The sequence below is a fragment of the Phlebotomus papatasi genome, chromosome 2 (assembly GCF_024763615.1).
Source record: "Phlebotomus papatasi isolate M1 chromosome 2, Ppap_2.1, whole genome shotgun sequence".
Classification (NCBI taxonomy): Eukaryota; Metazoa; Arthropoda; class Insecta; order Diptera; family Psychodidae; genus Phlebotomus; species Phlebotomus papatasi.
Window position 1 is genome coordinate 85,755,531 of NC_077223.1, and position 25,118 is coordinate 85,780,648.

A 25,118-nucleotide genomic window follows, 5' to 3' on the forward strand; every position below is an offset into this window, starting at 1 on the left:
TCTAAAATCAAAACCATAAGTTTCTAAAATCAAAACCATGATACTCTAAAATCAAAACCATAAGTTTCTAAAATCAAACCCATAAGTTTCTAAAAACAAAACCATAAGTTTCTAAAATCAAACCCATAAGTTTCTAAAAACAAAACCATAAGTTTCTAAAATCAAAACCACAATGCTCTAAAATCAAAACCACGATACTCTAAAATCAAAACCATGAGACTCTAAAATCAAAACCCTTTTACTCTAAAATCAAAACCATGAGACTCTAAAATCAAAACCATGATACTCTAAAATCAAAACCATAAGTTTCTAAAATCAAAACCACAATGCTCTAAAATCGAAACCACTATACTCTAAAATCAAAACCACGATACTCTAAAATCAAACCCATAAGTTTCTAAAATCAAAACCACAATACTCTAAAATCAAGACCATAATAGTATAATAGAATTCAAAACCACTATACTCTTATTTCGAAACGATGATTTCGCTAAGATCAAAACCAAAATAGTCTTAACTCGAAACCTCTATACTCTAAAATCAAAACCATGACCTTCTAACTTTAAAACTTCTGTATGCTCTATCAGTGTTCAAAACTACGATTCTCTAAAATCAAACCCACTGTTCTCCTATTATTAAGCACAATTTATTCTATTTTTTAAACTATCATACTCTTTTAGAGAAATGCAAGCGCAAAATATCTCAATTATAGGGGAAAATAGTTTGAAATTCTTGTACTCTTGATTCAAAACCACGTTTCTTAATTTTTTCTAACTCAAAATTTTTCTCTGTGTAAGTCGCGGTGCAATAGTTGCAAAATTTTTACAAGGAAAAGTGAAAAATAGCTTCACTTTTTATTAGGCTTGATGGGCCCCTGGTTGTGCAAAATGCGTGAATATTCGATTGTGAATTGAATTTTGTGGGTAAAGAATCGCGTCGAGTGAACTGGTCTTGTCCGTCAAAATAGATAAAATTGACTCGACGCGATTCTTTGCCCCCAAAATTCAACTCATAATCGAATTTTCACGCATTCCGAGTTGCAAGCACCCCGAGTTGCACGATTTGCCGGTGATTAAAAGTCATTGAACTTGTAATCCATCGGAAGGCACTTTTAGTAATGAAAATAATTCTCCAAAAGTCTCTGACAGATAAAAATTTAGAACAAATCCCTAACTAAATTAATCCAGTAGCGATAAGTTATCTAATTTTTACAAGATTTTGAAACATTGTTATAAGAATGAATTAAAAAAGAATAAATGTGAAAAAGTCTGATAGACCAATGTGTCATCAAAATGTAAACATCCCGTGTTAACCCATAATGTTCAACCACGGCGATTTCACTGATAATATTAAAGCAGGATATTGTCATACTTACTATATAATAAAAAAATACGCATAAGCATTTTAAACAGGTTTGAAAATAATTTTGACAAAAAGTTTTACTTTGATATCAATTTTATAAAAAGCAACATTATTAAAACAATTCAAATATTTGGAAAATTTTGAATGAAGACGATTCTACGATATCCATTTCTGGGTTAACACAGGTTATTCACATTTTTCATTCAAATCTTATCATACTTACCTGCGTACATACTTAATATCATTCAGAAAAATTAACAAAAAGATTCTAGTCATATTTTGTACAACAATAAACACTTTATTGCGAAAATCCCATGAGTTGATCCATTCTTAAATAGTTAAGTAAATTTGTTTGAAGATTAGGAGAGAAATGAAGAAAAATACTTTTTTTTGTAATGTTTTCTCTCTCACACTTAAGTATAGTATCTCAGTGTTTCTCTACTTTTGAGCACAAATGAGTCTCCTCTGCTCCTCAAAAGCAGATTGAATTCATTCAATGGTCAATTGGACAGTTTCATGATCCTTGATGTATTTGGTCTTATGGGTGTTGAACAAATCGGTCAGGGCCTTGCAGAATTCGTCATGATACTTTTCGATATCCTCGTTCGTGGGTTCATCGATTTTGGGTAGGGCAATTGGAGCCCCAATTACAGTGGTCAGAGGCTTTCTACGGGGTATCATTCCGTAGCTGTACTGGAAGAAACCGCGTCCGATAAACTTTGCAGGGGCAATTCCTGTAACTCTCTTGACGAATTCCTGGTATTTGCGAAGAAGGGATCCTGGTGGATTAGCTGGTTGATCGAAAAGGTCGAGTTCCCCAAAGGACATCACTGGAACTAGAGATGTCCCCGTCCTGAAAGAATTAGATCCTTGATTTAGATTTTTTCTCAAAATTGTGTAATGGTGTACCTTAGAGCCATTTTGACGAATCCTTTGCGCTTCTTCAGGACCAGCTGATAGTTGTTTGGACGCGTATTGAGAGCTTCTTGGGCTCCTCCGACGACAATCACACAAGCTGTTGAGGTATTTCCGTCGTCATTTCGTGGATGATCTTTCTCATTTGGCCAAGTCAGAAGGTTATTGAGACTCTTTGCCGACACAGAAACCATTCCTGCAATTTGATCAAGTTCAATAACCCTCCAAAATCGCACAATCTTCATTGTCAATTACCCCAACTTAGAAGCAATTCCCTGAAAATTGGAATGTAGAAGTGGAAGCCTAATGTGACCAACTTGGCCCTGACACCAGGGAAAAGCTTAGTAAAATTGGTGGTATCGGTGTTGAAGTTTGTGAAAGCTGCGGAACTGCGAATAAGAAAGACGAATAAAAAAGCGTATAAGAAACTGCGAAAATTCTTATCATCTGTTGAACTAATGCCAAGGCACTCCTTGATAAGATACATCCACAAAAATAGTCCATTTAGTTTTGATTGATATGATTTCATTGTCGCCTGGTTTTTGCATTAATCAAGGGGTTTATAGAATAATATTTACATTGTTGAAAATGAGATTCTATAAATATTATGATTTTTTTTTGCAATCATGTCGCTAAGAAAACAATAAATATATTTTGGAGTCATTTTTAGATAAAGTGTATTTATAAATAAATAATGAGAGACTTATTATTTGTGAAAATGCTGAGAACGAGAAAAGTCGAGGGGTGGATAACTGTTCTATTTGCGGTTCCCACATCGAGTTGATTATTTTCATTTCTCCATAATATTAATGTTTAGCTTGGGAAAAGACTTATGCCCAACGCACAATAACTTTTGTTTAGTAAACATGTTTTTGACATTTCAATGAGAGTGAATGAAACATAAATCTAGTCATCTCGCTCACTCTCATGGGAAATTTTAAAAACATGTTTACAAACAAAAGTTATTGTGCGTCGAGCATTAGGGTCAATTAAAAAACAATTTCTGAAACAATGATTCAGTTATTGGTATTTAATCGATTCATTACCGATGAAGACCGATTAAGCCGTGTTCGAAATTTCATGATCTTTCCAAAAAATCCAAATTTAATCAAAACAGTTAAAAAATGAGCCCTCTAAAGTGTTTGACTTTTGACCTTCAATAACTCAAAATGGCGATTTTTCCAGTTATAGGTATGTTTAGACGAAATGTGAACCTAGGCTACTAAAATACATCTTCTAATAGATCTTCTAAAATACATCCGAAAATAAAAGAAATCGTAAGAGTCGTTTACGAAATAAACTGAGAAAACATGATCTTGGTGGAGTTGAAAACATGGTCCTGGTGGAAAAAGGAAAAAAAACGTCTGGAGAAAATGTTTTTTTTCTGAGGGGTCACCAAAAACCTGAAGTTACTGCCTTTTACCGTTTAAGCTGCAGAGTGGTGACAAGTTGGAAAAAAAGCGAATTCATAAGTGCTCTCTCTTTGAGTTTGAGCAGTAAAATAATCTAGAACAGGATCTCCAGATCGTTCCCCAATTTCGACATGAATAACGACTTTATGGATATCATCATTGTAGAGCAGTGGTGTGCAAGAACCGTTGAAATTGAAACCGAATAAAGATCAAAATAAGTTTGTTCATGTAGCATTTTCACCACTGCACTGACGTACAAGTTTAATTTCACGTTTGTTCGGTTCCTAACGGTTCTTGCACACCTCTGTTGTAGAGGTAATGCTTGTAATTCAGGACAGCATGTAATTTTGGACAGTTTGAAAGTAATTAGCGGACCCTACAAATAGGTTGATTAAAATTATGGAAATTTCTTCCAATATTTAATGAACAATTTAGTCTATCTAAATATTTATTCTTTTTAAAGGATAATAACACTAACTTCGTTCAGTTTTAAATGTAATTTGAATTAAAATTGCTTTATTGGGAGTTTAATGTGATCATACGAGAAATATGACAGAACATTGTGTTTCCTTTCAATCTTGTTTAGCTTTGGGGCAGTACTAATAATTTGGTAAATATGACCTGCGAATAAGATTTTTAAATGTTAAATGTTAAATGTTTTAAATGTTTTAAAAAATGGACAATTCTGCCAGAAGTTTAGCAGTGAGGTTCTGCTGCTTATGTCGGAAATTTCTTTATAATAATAATAATAATAATGCTGGCACAACATTCCATGAAGGAACAAGGCCTTCCCACAAGGGGATTTCTAGACATGCATTATTATTTTTTTCTTGTACGGGATGAGGTTGTCAGTCCCATGCCCGTGGAATCAAGTGCAGTGAAGCTCACTGGATGCAATCCAAACACCTTTAACGCCAGAAAAATTCCTGGTGACCTAAAGGGGATTCGAACCCGGGACACTTGCATTATAGAGCGAGTGCTCTACCACTTGACTAATTGAGTGTCCCTAGGACATTTCTTTAGTTTCTTGAAATTCTATAAATTTTTATTTTTTTGTGATAATTGGGTTGTACAAAACCTAAAGAAACAACAAATACTGGTAAAAATAAAAGTATCAAATTTGATTATATTACATCCTTTTCAAAAGGATGGATCATATTTGATACTTTGAAAGGATCACTAGTATCTCTCGAAATTTTGTATGCATATTTGTCACGATAGATTATGTTTTATCGTAAACTTATTACTCATTTCATACTTCTCTCATTTCAGCGAACACTTGATATTTTTCATTGTTTTTATTCGTTTATTCTGGAGTTAAATAAGTGTCAAAACAGTGATACTTTCAAAGGATCCTCGATGATTCTTTCAATTTTATCAGTGAAGCATTATCTCTGCGAATAATATGCGGAGCCATAAAAAAGTTCAAGAAGCGTATAAGACAATACGTGAGTTTATGTGTGCTCGAAATGCTGAAGTCAACTTTATTTAATAAAATTATAAAGAAGGTTTCCAGGCTTGTTAAGATATTCTAAATAGGGTGGAATAACCGGCTATCGCCATGTTTAGGAAAAAATTAAATTTATTTCATCTTAACTTTTGAATCCTTGTTACAAGATAAGTCAAATTTGACACAAAGTTACTTAGATGTATTGGCTCTAGATACGTGAAAACAATAATCCTAGAATATAACGCTGGACTACTTAAAAAACTGATTTTTATTAATAATGCAAAAATAACCATTTCGTCGCCACTTTTTACCACTTTTCGCAGGTTTTGTAAAATTTGTAACCACTTCTCGCCACCCACTTGAAAAGAACCACACTCGGTTATTTTAGGCAATGCTATGAAAAGAATACATTCACCATTTCTCTTTCCTTGTGATCACTTTATTATTACTCTCTTTAAATGATTTTTCTTCACTTTTATTTGAGAAATCAAATTATGGGGCTTTTGCAGAAAGTAAACAATGCAGATTTGACAACTGAGAATGTACGAAGTGAAGTTAGCGTCGCTTATTGAAAAGATATGGCGACAGGTGGTAAAATCAATTTCAGAATATTACCACTTCTCGCCATGACTCATTTTTATACAAAAATAATATAAAATGAAATATTAATTGACTAAATACAAATTTTATGTATTCCACAAGTGCAATTAAATATTCAATAGACAAATTATTTACCCAAATAGGTATTTTTGGCCTGATGAAAATTTGACGACACTTAGTACATTTGGTAAGAGATGTTGGATTCGATGCACTTGCTTAAAATATTGCTCTAAAAAGAGATCAAAATCGTGAATCCAAAACGAATAATTATTATTTTTCGATTCTATGCGTAGAAGCAGAAACAATACAAAAAAATTGCGACTCATTTATTTAATAAATTGCGAAAAATAGCGATTTCAATGTAAGTGGCGAGAAGTGGGGCACTGGCGAGAACTGGTGATTCCACCCTACGTTTCCTTCTGATAAACATAGAAGCGGGCTTGATAAGTTGGATTTTTGAAGAGAACGAGAATGGACCTCTTATTAAAATCTATTACTAAACACCTGTCCGAAATTGCAAGCAAAGTGTCCAAAATTACAATAAAATTCATATTTATATAATTTTATTCCTTTTCAAACTTAAAAGAACAAATTTTAACGCAAACTAAGACGAAAAAATATTTAAAATATCGCATTTCAAACTTTGGACACTGGATATAATTCATAATTCATACTGTCCCAAATTACAAACACTTCCTCTAATTTATGTTCGAACTTTCAGTTTTGCAATAAAATCGATGGCAATGTAGAAAGTATTCTATTTCAATGAACAACACAGATTCTGATTGTATTAATACCGGTCGACGATATCTTGCCTATATCGGCGCCGATAGCCGATAGCAAAATCTGGACAATCCGGGCACGAAACCGAAATAGAATTATGTTTTTTTCATGGCTAACTTGGCTGTCGAGTTGACGATACCTCATTAAAACTTACACTGATTAAGTCTAAATCCGTTTCTTCTCAAAAGTTTCCCAGGCTATCCTCAAAATTAGTTACTCTTTTGTTAATTGCTATTGTTAAAGCTATTGTTATTGAATCGCCGATTTCTGACATAAAAATTTGACGATTTCCTCTTTTTCTATACAGAAAAACGATATCCTATTTCAAAGAGCTTACCGAATATCTAAAAGTTTGCTGAATTAAATTATTCTAAAGATATTAAAGAGAAGGCTCTATAATTTCTGAATACACTTCTAACTATTTTAATCATTTTAATGATTTTATTGATAAAATCTTGTTGCTTTAAAATAAACCAAATCGTTTTATTGATTAACAAGAAGCGTGATTTCGGGTTCAATTAGAAAATAAATAGCCTGTAAGTAGATTAATATCACTTCAGTAGCATTGAGAAAGAAAAAAAAACAAGCGAACGATTTATCAGTGTACTTAGCCCCTCGGTGATACACGCACTACTAACACTACGCCTTTTGTTCCGTACTTTGGACACGCGCCACTCGAACTTGAACCGAAGAAATGAACTACAAACAGACGGTGAATGCAATTTGAACCTGATAACACTCGCTCTCATTTCAATTGAAGACATTTCCTCATTCACAAGTTCAATTTTCGATACTCCTTCCCGCAGAAAGAAATATTGAAAGATAATATCAATTTTCAGTATAGTGTTTAAAAACCAAATAAAAAGCAAAAAATTGTCATTGAAAAAATAAACATTCAATTGCAGCTGATATCTAATCAGTTGAAGTAATTCCATGCCTTTATGTGGTCTCAATTCGCATTAGTAAGTGTTTTGAAGAGCTCAATCAGCTCAAGATTTTACCTCAAAAGTCCATGTGGAAAGGCCGCAAATAAGTAGTTTCGATCGGCAGGCAAATCAGCAGTTTTCACAAGATTGACTGGGAAGTAGTTCTTGTAGTAGTACCACCAAGTCCAATTTCTTACCCACTTGGACCTAAAATAGAAGTGTAAAGGGTGATAAATCAATAAGAAGTGCGTCCTTCGTTACATTTATTCTTCATGCGAAGAGATTTAACCATGAAAAAATAGGAATCAATATTTTTCGTGCGAAGGTAATTACAGTAAATCTCTAAGGATTAAACTGATCTAAATTATCCGACAAATCCATTAATATCACACTGAATTGATCATCCAGATAATCTCAGGAAGTGATAACGGGAATATACTAGGAAAAATTCCAAATTTGTTTATTTATGTTGTTTTACAAAGTTCCTTGGGCATAGTACATTGAATTTAAAAATTAATTAAAACGCTCTTTTGCATATTAATGGTTTTTACTTCGTATTTATGTTTTAAAGCTTAATAAAAGACTCCAAAATTAAATGAAATTTTAAATCAAATGTCCTCAAAAATCATTTACAGATATTTTTTAAGAAACCTTTTTAACCTTTATTAATTTTACATAATTTTATAAAACAGTATTAAATTTTCCCAAAAATCTAATCTTATTTATTTCAAGAATTGAATTACTCGTACGTAAATTTTTCAATATAATGAAACAAAACTTAGTGAAAAAAGAGAGTTTTTATACCTTTTACTGCTCGAAGAGAAAGTAGGTAATAAGTACACAATCCCCCGATTCTGAGTTACATATATTTCAAGTCCTTACCACGAAAGGAGTGGTATTTTGGTAGAATTTTGAAAATTTGAAGTTTCGACTTTTGTCGTCACGCTGTTTGCTCGTCTGTGCGTCTGTATGTCCGTCCGTTACCACGCCTGAAGCCCAAACGATTAGGGATAGTGACTTGGGAACATCAGGGGTTCCCGCCATAAAACCACCCAAGGATCGTTAACGTCCTTCATTTCCGCCTACCCCTTTCAGTTCCCTTCAAAATGATGTTTTTTGAAATTGCTCGAAAACGCTCCGAGCGATTTTTTTCATTTTTTATTTTAGAGATTACCTAGGCGATCATTCGTTCATATACGAAAATATCATTGAATGATTCCTAATAACGGATTTTAAAGGTCAAAACGTTAAAAAGGCTCTAGGGAGCGTATTTCTCAACCTTATGGTATCCTGTATGTGCTCGTTGGAAGGGTTTAGAAATTCTTGATAAGTTTGAACTGATTCCATAACCTATAATTAATTTTTATTCAAATTTTAATTTATTTTACTCCTAAGCAAACCCCTAAACCAGAGGTGTGCAAGAACCGTTGAAACCGAAAAAACGTAAAAATAAGTTTGTTCGGGTAGCGTTTTGACCATTGACGTACATGTTTCATTTAACGTTTATTCGGTTTCAATGGTTCTTGCACGCCTCTGCCTTAAACTAAGCTATTTGGGCGATGTTTCGAGTGATTTAAAAATCGGTTCAAATCAGTTGAGATTGAAAACTGGTAAATGGTAAATGATGCGAAAGTACTTTTGAGGTATAGTATCTAAAGCTGTCTTCAGACTAGAGGTTTAGCCCAGTTCCCGAAGGTCTCAAAATCCTAAATAGCGAGAAATTTTATTGCTTTTTGAGAACCCTATAGGTTACTTATCTTTAATAAACCACTCCTAAGTAAATTATTTCCAAAAAATCGGGATTGATAAGAAATTAGAGCAGTTAAACCATATGGCTAAGTCTTAGGTCTGAAGCCCGTTTAAGTCTCGAGTTCCACCCCTTCGCAGGGCCTGGGATACTTTGCCACTCATTTTAACCTTGTAAGATACTTTTTAAGAAGTCTTTTTAATCTTGTAAGTAGGGTAAGATAGGTTAATTCGGAATCATGTCTATTTTGGAATTTTTAGTTTTTCTCACTGTTTAAGATGATAAAATTGAAAAATATATACGAAATCAAAAATAAAAATAAATAAAACAATAAATAAATAAAAAACAAAATAAAACCACGAAAAAGCTTCGTTGTTTTTTTGCATTTGCCATATAAAATTGTTAGGAATTCTGAAAGTTCTAAATTAGACATGACTGATGCATTACCGATTGGGAGCCATGTATCCAGATTGCCAATTTCAAGAGCTTTCCAGAAAGTCCAAGTTTAAGCAAATCGGTTAAAAAATAGGTCCTTCAGAGTAATTAAACCGTCATACTCTCTAGCCCGGTGACCGTTTAATTACTCTGAAGGACCCTTTTTTTAACCGATTTGCTTATATTTGAATTTTCTAGAAAGGTTTTGAAATTGACAATCTGAATACATTGTTCTAATCGGTAATGAATTGGTAAAGTACGCATAACTGGTTATTTTTCTTTAATGTTTAATTTTTATTTGTCTGAAAGTTTGTTAACGAGCTAGAGGTCACTGGACGAAATGTTCACTTAAGACTACCCCCAAAACATATCTGAAACTTAATTAAATCACACACTGAGAGAAATCTTAAAATGTTAAAATAACATTCCGGAAATGTTAATTTTACCCTGCAGTATTGATCCGAAATCGGTGTAAATATTATGCTTTTGAGGTGTATTAGGGGTTAAAGTTACCCTTTTTCATGTTATTTTTACCATTAAAAATGTGTAAAATTAACATTGAAAAATGTTGATATATTTTTACACCTAAAAAGTGTTAAATTTCTTAGGAAACAATGTTAATCGCACCCTCTTTTTTCCCAGTGGAAGAGGAGTGGGGCGAAGAAAGAAAAAAAAACGGAGATAATCTTTTTTGTTAGGGGTCACTGAATACCGGAAGTTGATATCTCTTACTGTTTAAGCTCCAGATAGGTGATAAGTTGAAAAAAAAACGCATTGTATATATACTAACTCTTTTTGAGTTGAGCCAGTAAAATATTTCAATAATTGCTGTTGCAAAAGGGAGTGATAAAATATACTTTGTAAAGACTTCGTAATTCGTATCTGCAACTTCGATTTTGGATTTTGTATTTCTTGTAGGAATTTTGTTGAAAGTCGTTGATTGAGATATTGACGTTTGATTTTTGATTTTTAATAATAATTTTTGTTTGTAAAAATGTTTTCGAAATTTACTGTCAGAGTGAGCGAGATGACTAGATCTGTGTTTCATTCACTCTTATTGAAATGCCAAAAACATGTTTGCAAAACAAAAATTATTGTGCTTTGGGCATTATTCTAAAGAAATTATTAATTTAATTAAGCAAAATCATGTGGCTTCGACATTATGTACCTTTGTCTAGGATCAGTTTGATCTGTTACTAGTATCAAATATGAATTCAACATTTTGGGAATGTAAATCAGAAAACTAAAATTGAATCTCAGTCAAAAGAAATTAGGAAAATGGACTGTACGAAAAGCTAGGATGGCTAGGATACAAAATGAGCAAAATATTTTAAATTTTAAGTACGAAATTCTATGGATCTTTATGTGTCTTATAAAGAATGTCAATTGTGACCTTCATTGACCTTCATCACTTGATAAAAGCTAAAATACTATTTTTAGAACAATTTCTTCTAGGACCTTTGCTTGATTATCATTATGTAAAATTGGTTTTATTTTTCTTTTTAATTTCAAACTATATAGCAAGTAAAATTATCTAATTTTTTGGATGTGCTAAAAATTTGAAGTATAATACATAACCATCTAGGCTTTCCTTATTTTTTGTGGTCGTGTAAGTATCCATTTTAGAAAATAATAAATACCTAGGTTTTGGTTGAATATCATAAAAAATCTTGAGTTATTAAAGGGTTAATGTAATTTCACAACAGAATTGGCAACAATGATAAAAATTGCGTTATATTTTGAGGAACCAAAACATGTTTTTAGATTAAATTGTCAAGAAAGAAATCTTCTTATCATTTGAAAAATCTATTCGCAAATGATATTATGAAAATTCCGGTTAAGGAAAAGTCAGATGGAATTTTAATCAAATTACCTCTATGCATGCGAGCATATACACGTTCTGCTCGGTCAATAAGAAATTTAAAGAAAAAATGCATTATTAGCCTGGGAAAGGAACTAAAAATGAACCACAATTTAAACGTTTAGAAATTTAGTTATCAAGAAAAATCCATTTGATTTAGCATTTAGAATCGTTTAAAATGGAAATCTGTAGAATTTTCTCATGAACTTTGAGGAAATTAATGTTCCTCCACTTACCCTTGACCTCGACCTCCATTCTCACCAGCTCCTCGGTCATAGTAGAGGAAAACGAAGTAAATCACGCAGAGTGTTTGGATGTAGATGTTGCCTTTGAAGAGGAGGGCCAAGTAGGAGAAGAGAGCAATGAGTTCTCCAAAGAGAATGAGGATCATCCAGGCAGCTGCTGCCAGGGTTTCCATGCGGCGATGGAAGGGTACATTGAGTGGAGCCCACTCGATCTTCATCTTTGCTGATGACTTTTTTTCTGGTGGGACAAAAACTGAGCACGGCAGAAAACCCTGAGTCTCACAAAAGAATCACCAATGATTGATGAAAGTGACTAGTCACACCCAAGAGCAAAATAAACCGCGGACCTCAACGAAATAATCACACAGCAATAAAGCCAAACGTCTTATCAGTCAATGTGTTAGGAACAGGCAAGAAAAAAAAGACGAGGGATTAGGAAAAACAAAGAACTGGGGCAGAAAAGTGGGGAACAAATAAGGAGTTTTCCTCCAAAAAGCCACCGAACACTCTGAGCAACGGATTGATACTGAAAGTGTTCAGTACAGTGATCAGCCCTCGATTCCATCGAATCGATGGAATTGGCTCTTCGAACAGGGTGACGACCACAAAGATAATTGCGTGTCCAGCTCCAATTTTAACTCCGAGTTGAGTGAAAAATTTCAGTGATAAGGTTATCGGAGATTGTCGAGAAGCAAATACTCGGCAATAATTTCAACACAAAATTAATACACATCCCAGCTTCTGCAGTGCTTCCTTTTTTTTCGAGAGGGTACAATAATGGTCTTCAAGACAAAAAAGCACTTTTTTACAATCTCTGGTAACTGAACAAATTTATTTCTCTTATTCTCGATTAATCCGCAATTCTGTTATATAATTTTCTATTATTAATCCTGCTGAATCTTTTTTCATTAAATTACATGAAGGTTTATCTCGGAGGAAATTCGCTGATACTTGAAGTTGTAGATATTCACAATTCTTGAGAACAAATTATGAGTTGATAGAAGTAAAATTAAAATTGAATCGAAATTATGACAATATTGAATAATCTTATAGGCATTGTATATTTTCCATTTGTGTCCCAATGCCTTCCTGGCCAAGTTTATTTATACTAAAAAGCAAAATTTATTTATAATCAAATATTATTTCAAGAAAGTTTTTTTTTAATAAATTTATTAAGAGCGCTAACAACATTTAGTACAGACATGTACTAAAACCAACTTACACAGAGAATTCATGTTTTTCGCAACATGTAAAATTAAGGAATAGAAATATGATTTTGTGAGATATTTATGACGATCTGACTTTCCTCCTTTCCAAAAAATTCTCACATTTTTATTTCATTTCTTTTTCAATATTTTATTGAATATTCGCAATATTCTTTAAAAAGAATATTACGTTGACAAACTCCAACAATTTCAGATTCAAGTCGGATTATTTATCATAAATATGTGTAATAAAATATTTCATGACTATAAAAGTTAAAAATTTCGTGAGGTAATGCATTTTAAAAATTGTTTTATAGATCGCTAGCTTGGTAATTCAATGTCTTAATAATGAAATTCATGAAATAAATATACCGATTTATTTTAGTACACGTAAACATCAAGAGAAGTCGTGGAAATTTGAGACTTTTCACACAACGTATTCTGAATATTATCTTCATAAATATTTTTCATGAAATTATTACGTTATATAAGAGCTTGGGATGATCAAAAGGTTTAGTACTAAAATGTTCATTAAAATTATTTCTTAAGTGACATATTTCATGAAAAAACAGACCAGATTCATTAAAAGTATACGGAAAAATATAAAGTGTTTGAAGCCATAGTGTGTGCGAATCTTGAACGCTACCTACTGCCGCCCCTGAATTTTGTTATTACCATTACAGGCAACAGATATCCTAATTCTGTAACGAATATTTTTAAAAATTTAGTACAGTACAGTATTTTTTTAGTACAAATTACATGAAAATATCAATAAAACCGTAATATTTTTATTATAAATCGCCTGAATGTTGTTTTCTTTTTCTTGCTACTATGAATAATGAAATTGAAATGTTTAAAATATGAAGATTTAATACACGCATTTGGACTAAAGAATGTAAAAATGTATTTAAAAAAAAGTAGCAAAAATGTCTGATTTTCTGGTCAACAAAAAAGATACAAAAACTATGCATTCGATTTTTATGTTTGTTTTTTTTACAGTATAAATTTTGCTTAAGGTTGAAATGTATCTGTACTAAATTCTGTGTTATACCTTTGATTTATTCAGAAAAAAAGAGTCAATAAACACATGTTTACGTACCAATTATTTAAAACCAAAAGAATACCTTAATAAATACTGTGAAATCAACGAAAATTTAAACGAATGGATATGGTAATAACCATATCAACATTGTAATATGAATTAGTACTAATTAGTACTAATGAAAATAGTATTAATTCCATATCGTTTTTTGGAAATTACCCAACTCCTTTTGAGCAATTCTTCACGAGGCAGTATAAGAAATTTAATTTTGTATAAAAAGATCACCTCAATTTAGTATTTGGACTTTGAATACAAAATATTTACTTCTCTTCTATGCGATTGATCATTATGACCAGCGCACAATAACTTTTGTTTGTAAACATGTTTTCAAAATTTCCTGTGAGAGTGAGCAAGATGACTAGATCTAGATCTCACTCACTCTCATTGAAATGTTAAAAACATGTTTACTAAACAAAAGTTATTGTGCGTTGGGCATTAATATTAACATCGAAAATTTCATATTTCTGCTTTTCAATATATTTGTATTCTTTTCTAAATTGGCTCCCTATAATTTTAAATCATGGATAAATCTTCCTGGACTGAAAAAAGAATGATTAAGAATCATCTTACTTGAGTTCAGTCCCATGTTTCACAAAAAAATATGAACGACAAATCTATTATTTAGTACACCGGACTTTAAATAAATTACAAAAGCATTTAAAAATGAGTAAAATCTTGAAAAATATTTCTAATAAGGAAATTTAGTGATTTACCTGAAAATTTACAGAATTATCTTTCTAGTTGTATTAAAAACTTTAAGTCGCAAAAACTGACGTTACTACTTGCAATTTTCAAGAAGATATAAACAAATTGTATTTATCAATACGTCAAATTACACTTTTAGTAATATAAATAAAATTTTAGACAATGTTTGTTACGGATTTCATTGGAAAACATCCCTAAGGCGACCGTTATGAAAAATCACAGCAAATGTTAAAATTTACCACATGTACTAAATTTTTTGAGATAGGATAAAAAAATTTACGAACTGCTTGTTTTTTTTTAGCACTAAGGGGCATTTGGAAACATATTACAAGTATCTCAATTTTGATTTAGGTAGCATTATTTCACTTTGTACTAAATTAAAGATATCTAAAAAACAGTTTCTTTTTTTTAGTACATATTGAGTAAAATACAAAATTAAAAGTCGTGTTTAAATTTAGTAATAAAAGTAGAAAATTAACTAAAATCATGAGACGTTTGATTTAGATTAAAAAAGTTTTCTAACGTAATTTAACTTTGTACTAATTTACAGATATTTAAAAAAAAAGTTTCTTTACTTTTGGTACAGGTTGAATGAAACGTAAGACACAAAAAATATTTTTAAATTTTATAGTAATTAAATTATTAGCATTGTATCAATATTAGCGTTGATTGGACACCAACGCTGAGACGGCGGTACAGGCTGAAAATTACACGGGATCTAAAAAAACAACGGCTAAAAAATAATTAAACGTTTGATTTTGATTTAAAAATTTTAACGTGATTAACCTTTCTACTAAATTTCAGTTATATAAAAATTCGTATTTTTAGTACAGATCGAGTGAAATGCAAAATACTAAAGTCGTTTTTAAATTCAGTAATAATGGAAATCAGTCAAAAATTAAACGTTTGATTTACATTGAAAAAAAAAATACTAACATGATTTAATTTTGTACTAAATTACAGTTATTTAAAAAATATATATTTTTAGTACAGATCTAATGGAATGTTCCATCACTGAGAAAAAAAGAGGGTACGATTATCTTTTTTTCTTCATAACTTTAACCCTTTTTAGGTGTAAAAATATATCAACATTTTTTAATGTTAATTTTACACCTTTTGAGGGTAAAATCAACATGAAGAAAGGGTAACTTTAACCCCCAATACACCTAAAAAGGGTAATATTTACACCGATTTCGGATCAATACTGCAGGGTAAAATTAACATTTCCGGAATGTTATTTTAACTTTTTCGGATTTCTCTCAGTGATGAGAAAATGGGATTTAAAATTATTAATAAAGATAGAAATCAGCTAAAAATAATGCACCGTTTTATTATAATTAAAAAAAATAACATGGTTTAACTCTGTACTAAAAGTTTTCTATTTTTAGTCTGCTAAAATTTGCTAAATAATATTAATCTCTGCTAGCAATGATATTCTGCTCAAAATAATTAAACCTTTGATTTAGATTGAAAAAAATTAAAAACGTGATTTTACTTTGTACCAAATTAGAGTTTAAAAAACACTCTCCTATTTTTAGTACAGATGAAGTGAATGCAAAATAAGAAAATCATGTTTAAATTCAGTAATAGTGAAAGAAATCAACTAAAAATAATGAAACGTTTGATTAAGATTAAAAAGAAACTAATTTTTCCATGTGATAGCCCCATAATTTGTCTTTAATGCTTTATCCGTAGATAATTCATTATTTAATCGCATAATATATTTCAGACTGATGACGTTCTCTGGTAAATGTAAGCTTTCAATTCTTTTAGGGCTTTGGAAGCTTTCAATGCTTTTAAGGTCGATCTAATCAGAAAGCTAGTACTAAAATATTTCAAAGGATTAAACATTTTAAATACATGTGGAAGAAGCTCAGTGGAATTTTTTTTTACTGAGGAAAAGTCATACCAAAGAACTTAAACAATATTTTTTGTGCTAATGGAAGTGATTTTATTTCTGAATTTAATTTGAATTGTTTGAGAGATTCTGCAACTAACAATATTTCGTAACAAACTTTCAGCTTTTTTTTCAATTATAACTGTTTCATTTTTTTTACATTTCAAATGGGATTAACCAGAGAGAGGCTATTTACAAGAATACATGATAACGATAGAGTTAATTACAATGCTTTATTACCCTCTTTAATATTAAATCACACTCGCCAAACGATTGCCAATATCATTATCTTCTTTTTCAATATATTTATTCAAATATTTCTCATTTTTTTTTTCAAAAGTATATAGCTACAATTTAAAATATTTTCTTTTCTATCTCAGTATCTTGTCTTTTTCTTCTTGAATTATCTCATTCCCATTAATCAATCATGCAGGTTTTTTTTTTAATAATTATTTATTTGTTTTGCTATTCGAATTCTAATTCAAATGGAATTGCTTTCATTTCTGAGGGGAAAATATGATCAAGCCGCGAAAAATTCGAGAAAAATTCGGCTGAAAATAATGTTTTTTTTTTAATTATATACCCTGTTATTTACAAATATTTTTTAAGCATTTTTAGTAACATGTTATAACTTTGAATTCTTTTTTTTAAATATTCTTTTCTATGACTCTCTAAAAAATAACTTTCTCACCATGTTTCTTCTTTTGTACATCGTGAATTTGTTAAGTGATTTTTTAATAGGTTTTTGCTTCTTTTTTTTTAATGTACATGTATAGAAAATACGTTGATTTCAGGTGGTTTTCTCGTTAATCTGGGGTTCATTAATCTGTTTGACCTTGCGGTGGTTGTTGAAGGTTTAGTTTTTTTTGGATAGAAAAGAAGAAAAGGGATGAGTAAAAGTTAATTTTTGTTTTTTTTTTTTGGGAAAAAGCTCAGTTATCATCTTTGCAAAAAACTTTATGAAGATGATGGGTTAACTTGGCACGAGAAATGCAAAAATTACTTAAACTTATAGGGCTTTTCCTAGATACTATAGAAAATATTTTTTTCAACAAGATCTTTTAATAATTTTCATTTGTGAAGTTGCTAATTTTATTGATCTTCACTTTAGCATAGTCTTTTAGTAATAACAGTTTATTCTTCTGCTTATTCTTTTTTTAAATCAACAACGGTTTTTTTTAAATGATGTTTCTCCTTCGAAAAAAGAATAATTCTTTATACATCTACGGTTAACGTCAACTGTTTTTCTTTTAGTTTATTAACTAATTAAGCATTATGGGAATAAATGTTTCACTGATTTCCTTTTTAGTTAATCTTACCTAAAGGTATTTTTTTAATTTTCTTTTTCCCTAAATCAATTTTCAATAAATCAACATTGATGATTGCAGAACATCCTAAATATATCGAATTTACAAGCAAAATAATCCTATTAGGCACTTTAGGGACGTAACAACTTAAGCATCAATACCCTTTAACATTCTTGTTTTCTTTTTGTTTTTTGACCTATTTGATCTTGGAGAAATATTTAAGAAAAATCCGAATCCATCTAATACGTTCTCTAATCATCTCTTAAACTACAGGAAATTAGACAACAATATATACCGAGAGAAATGTTGAAAATTGATCTAGAAGGAAAATTACGCAATATTTTTTTTGTTATCGCTATTAATTGTTTAATGATTTTCCATTTTTTTTTTGTTCATAAGAATATTAATTGTAAATTTCACTCCTTTCGACATTCTTTTCAAAGTTTGTCGCAATTTCTTCACCGACTACCTACATTTGATTCTTTCATCGCGATTTTGCGCAATCTATCTCTAGATTTTCTCTTTATATCTTATTAATTACCCAGAGTAATTTCTATATCATCTACTCTTTTATCGTTTTATAATGTGGCTTAGGCTAATATAATTATAATTTAGAGCAAGTAATTTGCGACATTCACCGTTTATTATTCTGCAATCTCATCCAGAAAAAAAGAATACTTTGAGAGATTTCTTAGACGTAGGCAATGTCTGCAGACAATTAGGATGCTGGCGAAGTCTGTGAGTCTGGTTGGAAGTAATGAAGACCGTTGACCTACAAAAAATACGCCGGTAGAATCGAAAAAAAAATGCTTGAAATGCAACAGAAACTAACCGTCATATCGTATTCGGTGATGTAAGCAGGAATCTCGAGTTGGTCCTTGGTGATGGCAGCATACAGGTGCTCAACACCGGGCAGGGAGTGGACCTTGGCCTTAATGGCGGGGGCCATGAACGTTGTGAACCACCAGGTCATCATTTTTGTCCAGAATGTAGGGTGAACAATGTAGAAAGCCTTCAAGTTCTTTTTATATCTGTGGATAAAAAGGATTAATAGAGTTGAAGGTGGTTCTATATTTGGTTTCAAGGATTAACAATACGGAAAATTAAATTATTTGTTAAGGAAAAGCACTTGAAGGAAAGGGTTCGCATAACTGGTTTTGTTTAGTAAACATCATTCTGGAATCGTATATTGGAGTAACTTAGGAGGAAATGGAGCTCCTTTGGATCAATGAACCTTTGAAATAGGGCATCTTTTTCTTAAATTTTAATTGTAACTGAGTCTTACCATCATGTAATCATTCTAAATTGATAAGAAACGAAAATTAGAGAAAAAATGCCCTATTTTAAAGGTTCCCCAATTCAAAGGTACCCCACTTCCTCCATACCTTATAAATAAATACCGATTCAATGTTTTGAGCCGACCCGACCGTTAGGATGATATAACATATAAGTCAGATTTTAAAATTTCGGTCTAAAAAACCTTTCTTGCTCTTCTTTATGTTTTTACACACAGAAAAATTTTGACTCTAAATTTAAGAATATATAAGATTCTGGGAACTTAAATTGGACGTGAATCCCCGAGGCGTTTAAGTTTAGAAGCTCTGAGCGAAAGAAATGAGCTAGAATCCCTAGCTCTTTCAAATTAAGAGATCGGGAACTTAAGTTCAGCATTAGCTGGAAAATGAAAAATGTCTACAGATTTGCAACTAAAACTAAATGATCAAAGGATTTAAAATTAGGGCATTGGCATTCATTGGATGGGATTTGAAATTAAATTCCTGGGTGTTTCTGTTTAAGAATTTTTCATTTTTCTGTGTGTATTGGCCGACGTGACGTTTCGATCCTTGGTTGGGACCTTCTTCAGGGCCTACATACCATTTTTTCATATTCATATTCATATTTTTAAAATTGTATGTAGTCCCTGAAGAAGGTCATATTCATGTTTTAAAAATTGTATTTAGGCCCTGAAGAAGGTCCCAACCAAGGATCGAAACGTCGGCCATTAAAAACATAAAGAAGAGCAAGAAGGTTGTTTTAGACCGAAATGTTTTAAACTCCTAAAGGATGTATATAGTGAACCCTAAAGGTGAAGTTTTCTTATTGCTTTATTACTTTTAGTGTTTAAAATTATTCTGACGGATGTACCGTAATTGCGGTTGACTTTGCATACTGCTCCTGCTTTTGAATCCCTACTTTACGCAAGCTTCTCTTTAATTCAAGCTTCACGCACTTAAGGATAGTCTTAAGATCATAAGGGCACTTAGAGGTAGTCTAAAAATCATCCTTAAGTTCTAGAATTAAGTAAAAGCTTACGAAAAGCAGGTGTGCAAAGCCACCTGCATCTACGGTAAAAACTAGTATTAGACCATTTTGACTATGGTTTGGAATAGGGAACATTTACATAATTTGGAATCGGATCTCAATTCGAAGTTTAAAATTTTCTCACTACTGTTTAAGACGAGTAAAAAGGAAAAAGAGAACCTTGAAGAAGTACAAGCTTTATGGGCTGGACACACTTACGGCTTAGGCCGAGAGACGAGTTAACGCAATCAAAATAATGATTTCCTTTTATTTTCTCAATACGCTGTTTCTTGTCTTAAACCGTAATTTTGTCTAGGGTATTTTATCGATTTTACCCCAGAACAACAAAGACAAGGGTTAGTTTAGAATTGGGCAATAAGGTTAAAATGGGGAATTGACAAATTCATAAAATGCTTCACTGAAGGTACCGCGCACATATTGTTCTGTCCCCCATTACCTTCAATTTAAAGGTCACAGGGCAAAAAGTAACCGGGAAGTCATGCCACGATGATTATTGTTGCAGAACAATTCTTAATGATAGTTTCTTAACCCTTCTAAAACAGTAAGGAAATATTAAAAATCTAATAAGACCTGATTCCAAATTTTCTTGCATTGCGGCCTATCCCTGATTCTTAACAAACAAAAACCAGCCTGTTTCAAGATTATTTTAAGATCTATTAAATTATAACATTTTGGAAAACTTCTACAATTACAAATTCCGTTACTTAAAAAATTGGGGTATTTGGGAACTGGTCTAAGCTACAGGTTTATACACTTTACGCTACGTTTCAACATTCTAACTTATGCCCTGAACACACTTACGACTAAAGTCCAGAGACGACTAAGCTCGTTCATAGCCAAATCAGTTCCTGACACACTAAAAATTAGGCTTAGCACCACAAAACATAACTTCCCTGGGTTTTTATGCAGTTATTTCTACTGAAATGCACTAATACTCCTCTGAAAATGAAACTATTTGTAATATCATGTCTCAGTACACGTCCAATAATTATTGTTGATTACAATTATTTGTGAGGTGGAAGCTAACTCGCGACTTAAGCCAATTTTAGCTATTCTAGTGAATAATTCTTGTTGCTATACGTTAATTGCGAAGTAAATTTAAAAGTAGTTTCATTTTCAAAGGACTACTAGTGTATTTCAGTAGAAATATCTGTATAAAAACCCACGAAAGTTATGTTTTGTGAGTGCCAGAAAATGTTAAGCCTCGTTCGTAGTGTGTCAGGAACTGACTTAGCTATGAACGAGCTTAGTCGTCTCTGGATTTTAGTCGTAAGTGTGTTCAGGACATTTTTCTACTACAACTTTATATTATTGAGGTTATTTTACCGGCCCTTTTTATCGCATTTTAGTGTAATTCTTGGAATTAATATCGGTTTTCTTAAAGAATCTTGAAGGTTTCTTAGTGAATTTTGATATATTGAATCTACGCATACGCAAAACCTTACAGAAATTCTAAACGAAAACTATTGTACGAGTAGAAGTGATTAAGTGTCAATGGGAGGCAGTAGAAAATAAACGGAAACATGAGACCGCACTTGGTTTTCGCAATCTGCATAAGCAATTACCATAAGCTACAAATAGAAACTACGTAAAGACAGTTTTTGTGCCTTAACCTCATTTAAGTTTGCGTCGATCAAGAAATCCCGAGTTAAAATTTAAAAATCATCTAATCTACGAAGAACAAAAAGAAGCGGTAAGATCTTAAAAGACAAATAAAATCAAAGAAGAAATAAATACGAAACTTAACTAAATGATCTCTTTTAAGTATTCTAAAACATTTCTTGTTCACCCTAAAACTTCTTGTACCCGTTGATGTCAAATTCTAAATAACAATAAATTTTATAGGTTTTCTGGCAATTTTTCAGGTCACAATTTTCAAAAAAAAAGTCTTGACTGATATTAAATTAAAGAAGTTAAGATAGCTAATGTGATACGGGCTTCAGACCTAAGGCTTAGCTATCTGGCTTAATTCCTCTAATTCCTTATCAGGCACGATTTTTTACAAAATTGTTGTTTAGAATTGTATATTAAAGGCAAATAATCCAATAGATTTTGAAAAATCAATAAAATTTCTCGTTATTTAGATTTTTGAGACCTTCGGGAACTGGGCTAAACATCCAGTCCGAAGCCGGCATAAGCCTTAAGCGGTCTTCAGGCTAGAGGTTTAGCCCAGCTCCCGAAGGTCTCAAAATCCTAAATAGCGAGCAATTTTATTGCTTTTTGAGAGCCTAATAGGTCATTTATCTTTATAATCCAATCCAAAGTTAAATTTTTCCAAAAATGTGATTGATAAGAAAGTAATTTAATTAAGCCATATAGCTAAGCCTTAGGTCTGAAGCCGGTGTTAGGTCTGATGCTTGTAAAGGTCGAACTTGTAGAATAATTGTTGTGAAACTTTTATCTGTAAATTGCAACAAATCAATCAACCCTATTATGGAGCCAAATTTGTTTAATTGGGATTTTTTGGCTCTGTCTATTTAAAAATATTCAAAACAAATCTAGACTTGAGAATTATTTATAAGACCCATAAAACCGAATAATCAAGCAACCATATAGCCTTTTCTTTTAACTTTTCATTCTTAAAGTAGCTTTAAAATTGAAGTCGAAAAATTGAAGAAAGAAATTGATCTTTGAAGATCATTTTTCTTTATTATCTTTCATTTGTTATTTTTTGTTGTATCTTAAAAGGAAGATAGAGAACTTCTACTTCGGGTTTTCTTTTCTTATTTTAAAATTTCAGGCTTAGTAAGATTTTAAAATTATTTTTTTTTATACTCTAATTGTTAAATATTTTACCTTAAGTTTGATCGATTATTATTTTTTTAAATTTTGTTTTTGTAACAAGAATTTTAAGATGAAAGGAAACAATACATAAACGAATAAAAATTACTAAACTCTATACCTCGGATACAAACCCAAACAAAAGTTTTTTTTTACGTGTTTAATGGTAATACATTTTTATTTTGACGTACTAATTCTAATGCTCAAGAAATCCCGTTTAAATTATTATTTATCTTTAAAATCACGCTCAAAATTTCATTAATATTCTGCGCTAATATTTTTCATTTTTAGCACTATCTTTAATTCGCAAAAAGCCTTATCATAATGACACATTTGTCATTCTCCCCACATTTCACCTTCTAATTACCTGATTCTTTTAGTGCCTTCTGTATTATATGGAACCATTAAAATTGCTATAAATATTTATTTCATTTGAACTATGAACGCTAATTTGGAGCAATGTGAATTGCTGGCGCAATATGGTGAAAATAAGTCATAAAGTAGGTGATTCATCGTGATTAAACATTGTATTTCCTCTCGACGAATTGCTTTATCTATTGAGAAATTTTCCGTGATTTCCTGAAAGAGGAATGAAAAAATAAAGAAGATTCTCACTTGTATGGCAATATGCTGTAGACATCTCTCAACCAATGGAGGGAGGGGTAGTTGTTGGAGCTGGTGAGAGTATGGAAGTATGCGATCACGTAGTCACCCTTAACGATGGGATCCAGGAGGTGAATCAAGTACAGCATGGCCTTCTCGAGGTCAACATTTTGGGCAGGAAACCATTTGCCACAGAAGACTACCACAGGACGACCCAGACGATCAACTCCACTCTGATAGAGACATCCGATCCCTGAAACTTCCGATAGGTCCTCCGTGCGTGCTCGACGAAGGAGTTTTTCGTACCTAAAAGAACAATCAATTGCAAAAAGCATTGATTTAGCATAAAATCTGAAAAATTTTCCATATTTCTTACAATGCTTTTGTGGGACAGAAATAGCAAAAATGATCAATTATTGAGAGAGATACAATAGAAAAGGGCTACTCATGGGGTCTTGCAATCTAGGCCAAGGGTCACCCCATCAATTTACTCCAAATTGACCCAATTCACCATTAGAAAATTCTTCAACTTTTTGTTGTTCAATTTCTCTGACTCGATGATTGCTCAAGTGGATAAATATTAAATTAATTGTTAAACAACTGACAGGGGGAGACAGTTACAAGCAATAAATAATGTAAATGTAATTTTCCTCGTTACAGCAAATTCTTCCGAAGAAGCAATTTCTCGTATATAAACAATTTCAATGGAAATTATTCTCAGTAATGATCTCAATTACATTTTTTTATTATACCATTAGGCACTGGTTTAAATTTGATATTAATTTGACAGGGTTGGTAATAAGGACGTGTGGTGCGTTAAAGTTGAATTATGAAATATTAACAATATTTAGAGTTGAGATTGTCGGTAAGACGCTCCTAGAGAACCTAGGTGTCTGATCAATCTCATCTATTTTAATTGTTTTGATAATTTGTTAATCCTGTTCTCAAAAGGAGCTGGAATAATGCCCTAGACACACTTACGACTTAAGCCGAGAGACGGCTTAGTGGAAAATGAGAGAAATGTAGTTTAACCATTATTTCAAATATAATTACGCTAAGCCGTCTCTCGGCTAATCCTCAGGTGTGTCAAGAGCCTAAGGGATGTAAAAGTAGCCAAATGGGCTGATCACATCTCATAAGAATCCAAAAATTTCAGCAAACTAGAACAAATAACAATTTATCATCAAATAAAATCTTAAGGGATAGCTTAGCCTCAATTATGCTGCACGTAGAAAACCTTAATAATGTCACCTTAGAACCGTATCACAAACCATTCAAAGATAAATTTAAATTAGGGATAATGTGCGGCTGTAAAAGGAGACAAACGCTGTAACTTTATCCTATTTGAACTTTCAGAATTAAGCAAAAATGTAACAAATTAAATAAAATGATTTGCCAAGACATATTCCTAGTTTAGAATACAATTCCAAGATTATTATTCGTTTTTCAGTGTATTCCGT

The 25,118-nt window shown here is 31.7% G+C and overlaps 2 protein-coding genes across 7 annotated transcripts in view; both read right to left on the reverse strand.

The window, feature by feature from the left end:
• Window positions 1-1,639: 1,639 nt before the first annotated feature.
• On the reverse strand, window positions 1,640-17,573 carry LOC129804845 (2-acylglycerol O-acyltransferase 1-like). The gene is made up of 5 exons (XM_055852504.1): window positions 11,728-17,573; window positions 7,524-7,655; window positions 2,533-2,666; window positions 2,272-2,473; window positions 1,640-2,215 (listed from the first exon to the last, which is right to left on the reverse strand). The coding sequence occupies exons 1-5, from the start codon at window positions 11,952-11,954 to the stop codon at window positions 1,852-1,854; spliced, it is 1,059 nt and encodes a 352-aa protein (XP_055708479.1). The 5' UTR covers window positions 11,955-17,573; the 3' UTR covers window positions 1,640-1,851.
• LOC129804844 (protein GDAP2 homolog) overlaps window positions 16,676-25,118 on the reverse strand; it is an 80,576-nt gene continuing 72,133 nt past the window's right edge. For 5 of the 6 annotated variants that reach the window (XM_055852501.1, XM_055852499.1, XM_055852498.1 and 2 more), the window contains 3 exons: window positions 23,671-23,964; window positions 18,785-18,983; window positions 16,676-18,724 (listed from right to left, as the gene is read on the reverse strand). In XM_055852501.1, coding sequence (XP_055708476.1) covers window positions 18,671-18,724; window positions 18,785-18,983; window positions 23,671-23,964 — 547 coding nt within the window. In that variant the 3' untranslated portion in view covers window positions 16,676-18,670. Of the gene's footprint in view, window positions 18,984-23,670; window positions 23,965-25,118 lie in introns of all 6 variants that reach the window. The other variant, XM_055852502.1, reaches the window with a different exon arrangement.

Bases quoted from the DNA above. Each gene is read 5' to 3' on its own strand.
- LOC129804845 (XM_055852504.1), bottom strand. From the start codon at position 11,954: ATGAAGATCGAGTGGGCTCCACTCAATGTACCCTTCCATCGCCGCATG. The intron at 7,656-11,727 runs GTAAGTGGAGGA...CTTCTATTTTAG, and splicing joins AATGGAGGTCGAGGTCAAGG to GTCCAAGTGGGTAAGAAATT. The intron at 2,216-2,271 runs GTACACCATTAC...TAATTCTTTCAG, and splicing joins TTCGTCAAAATGGCTCTAAG to GACGGGGACATCTCTAGTTC.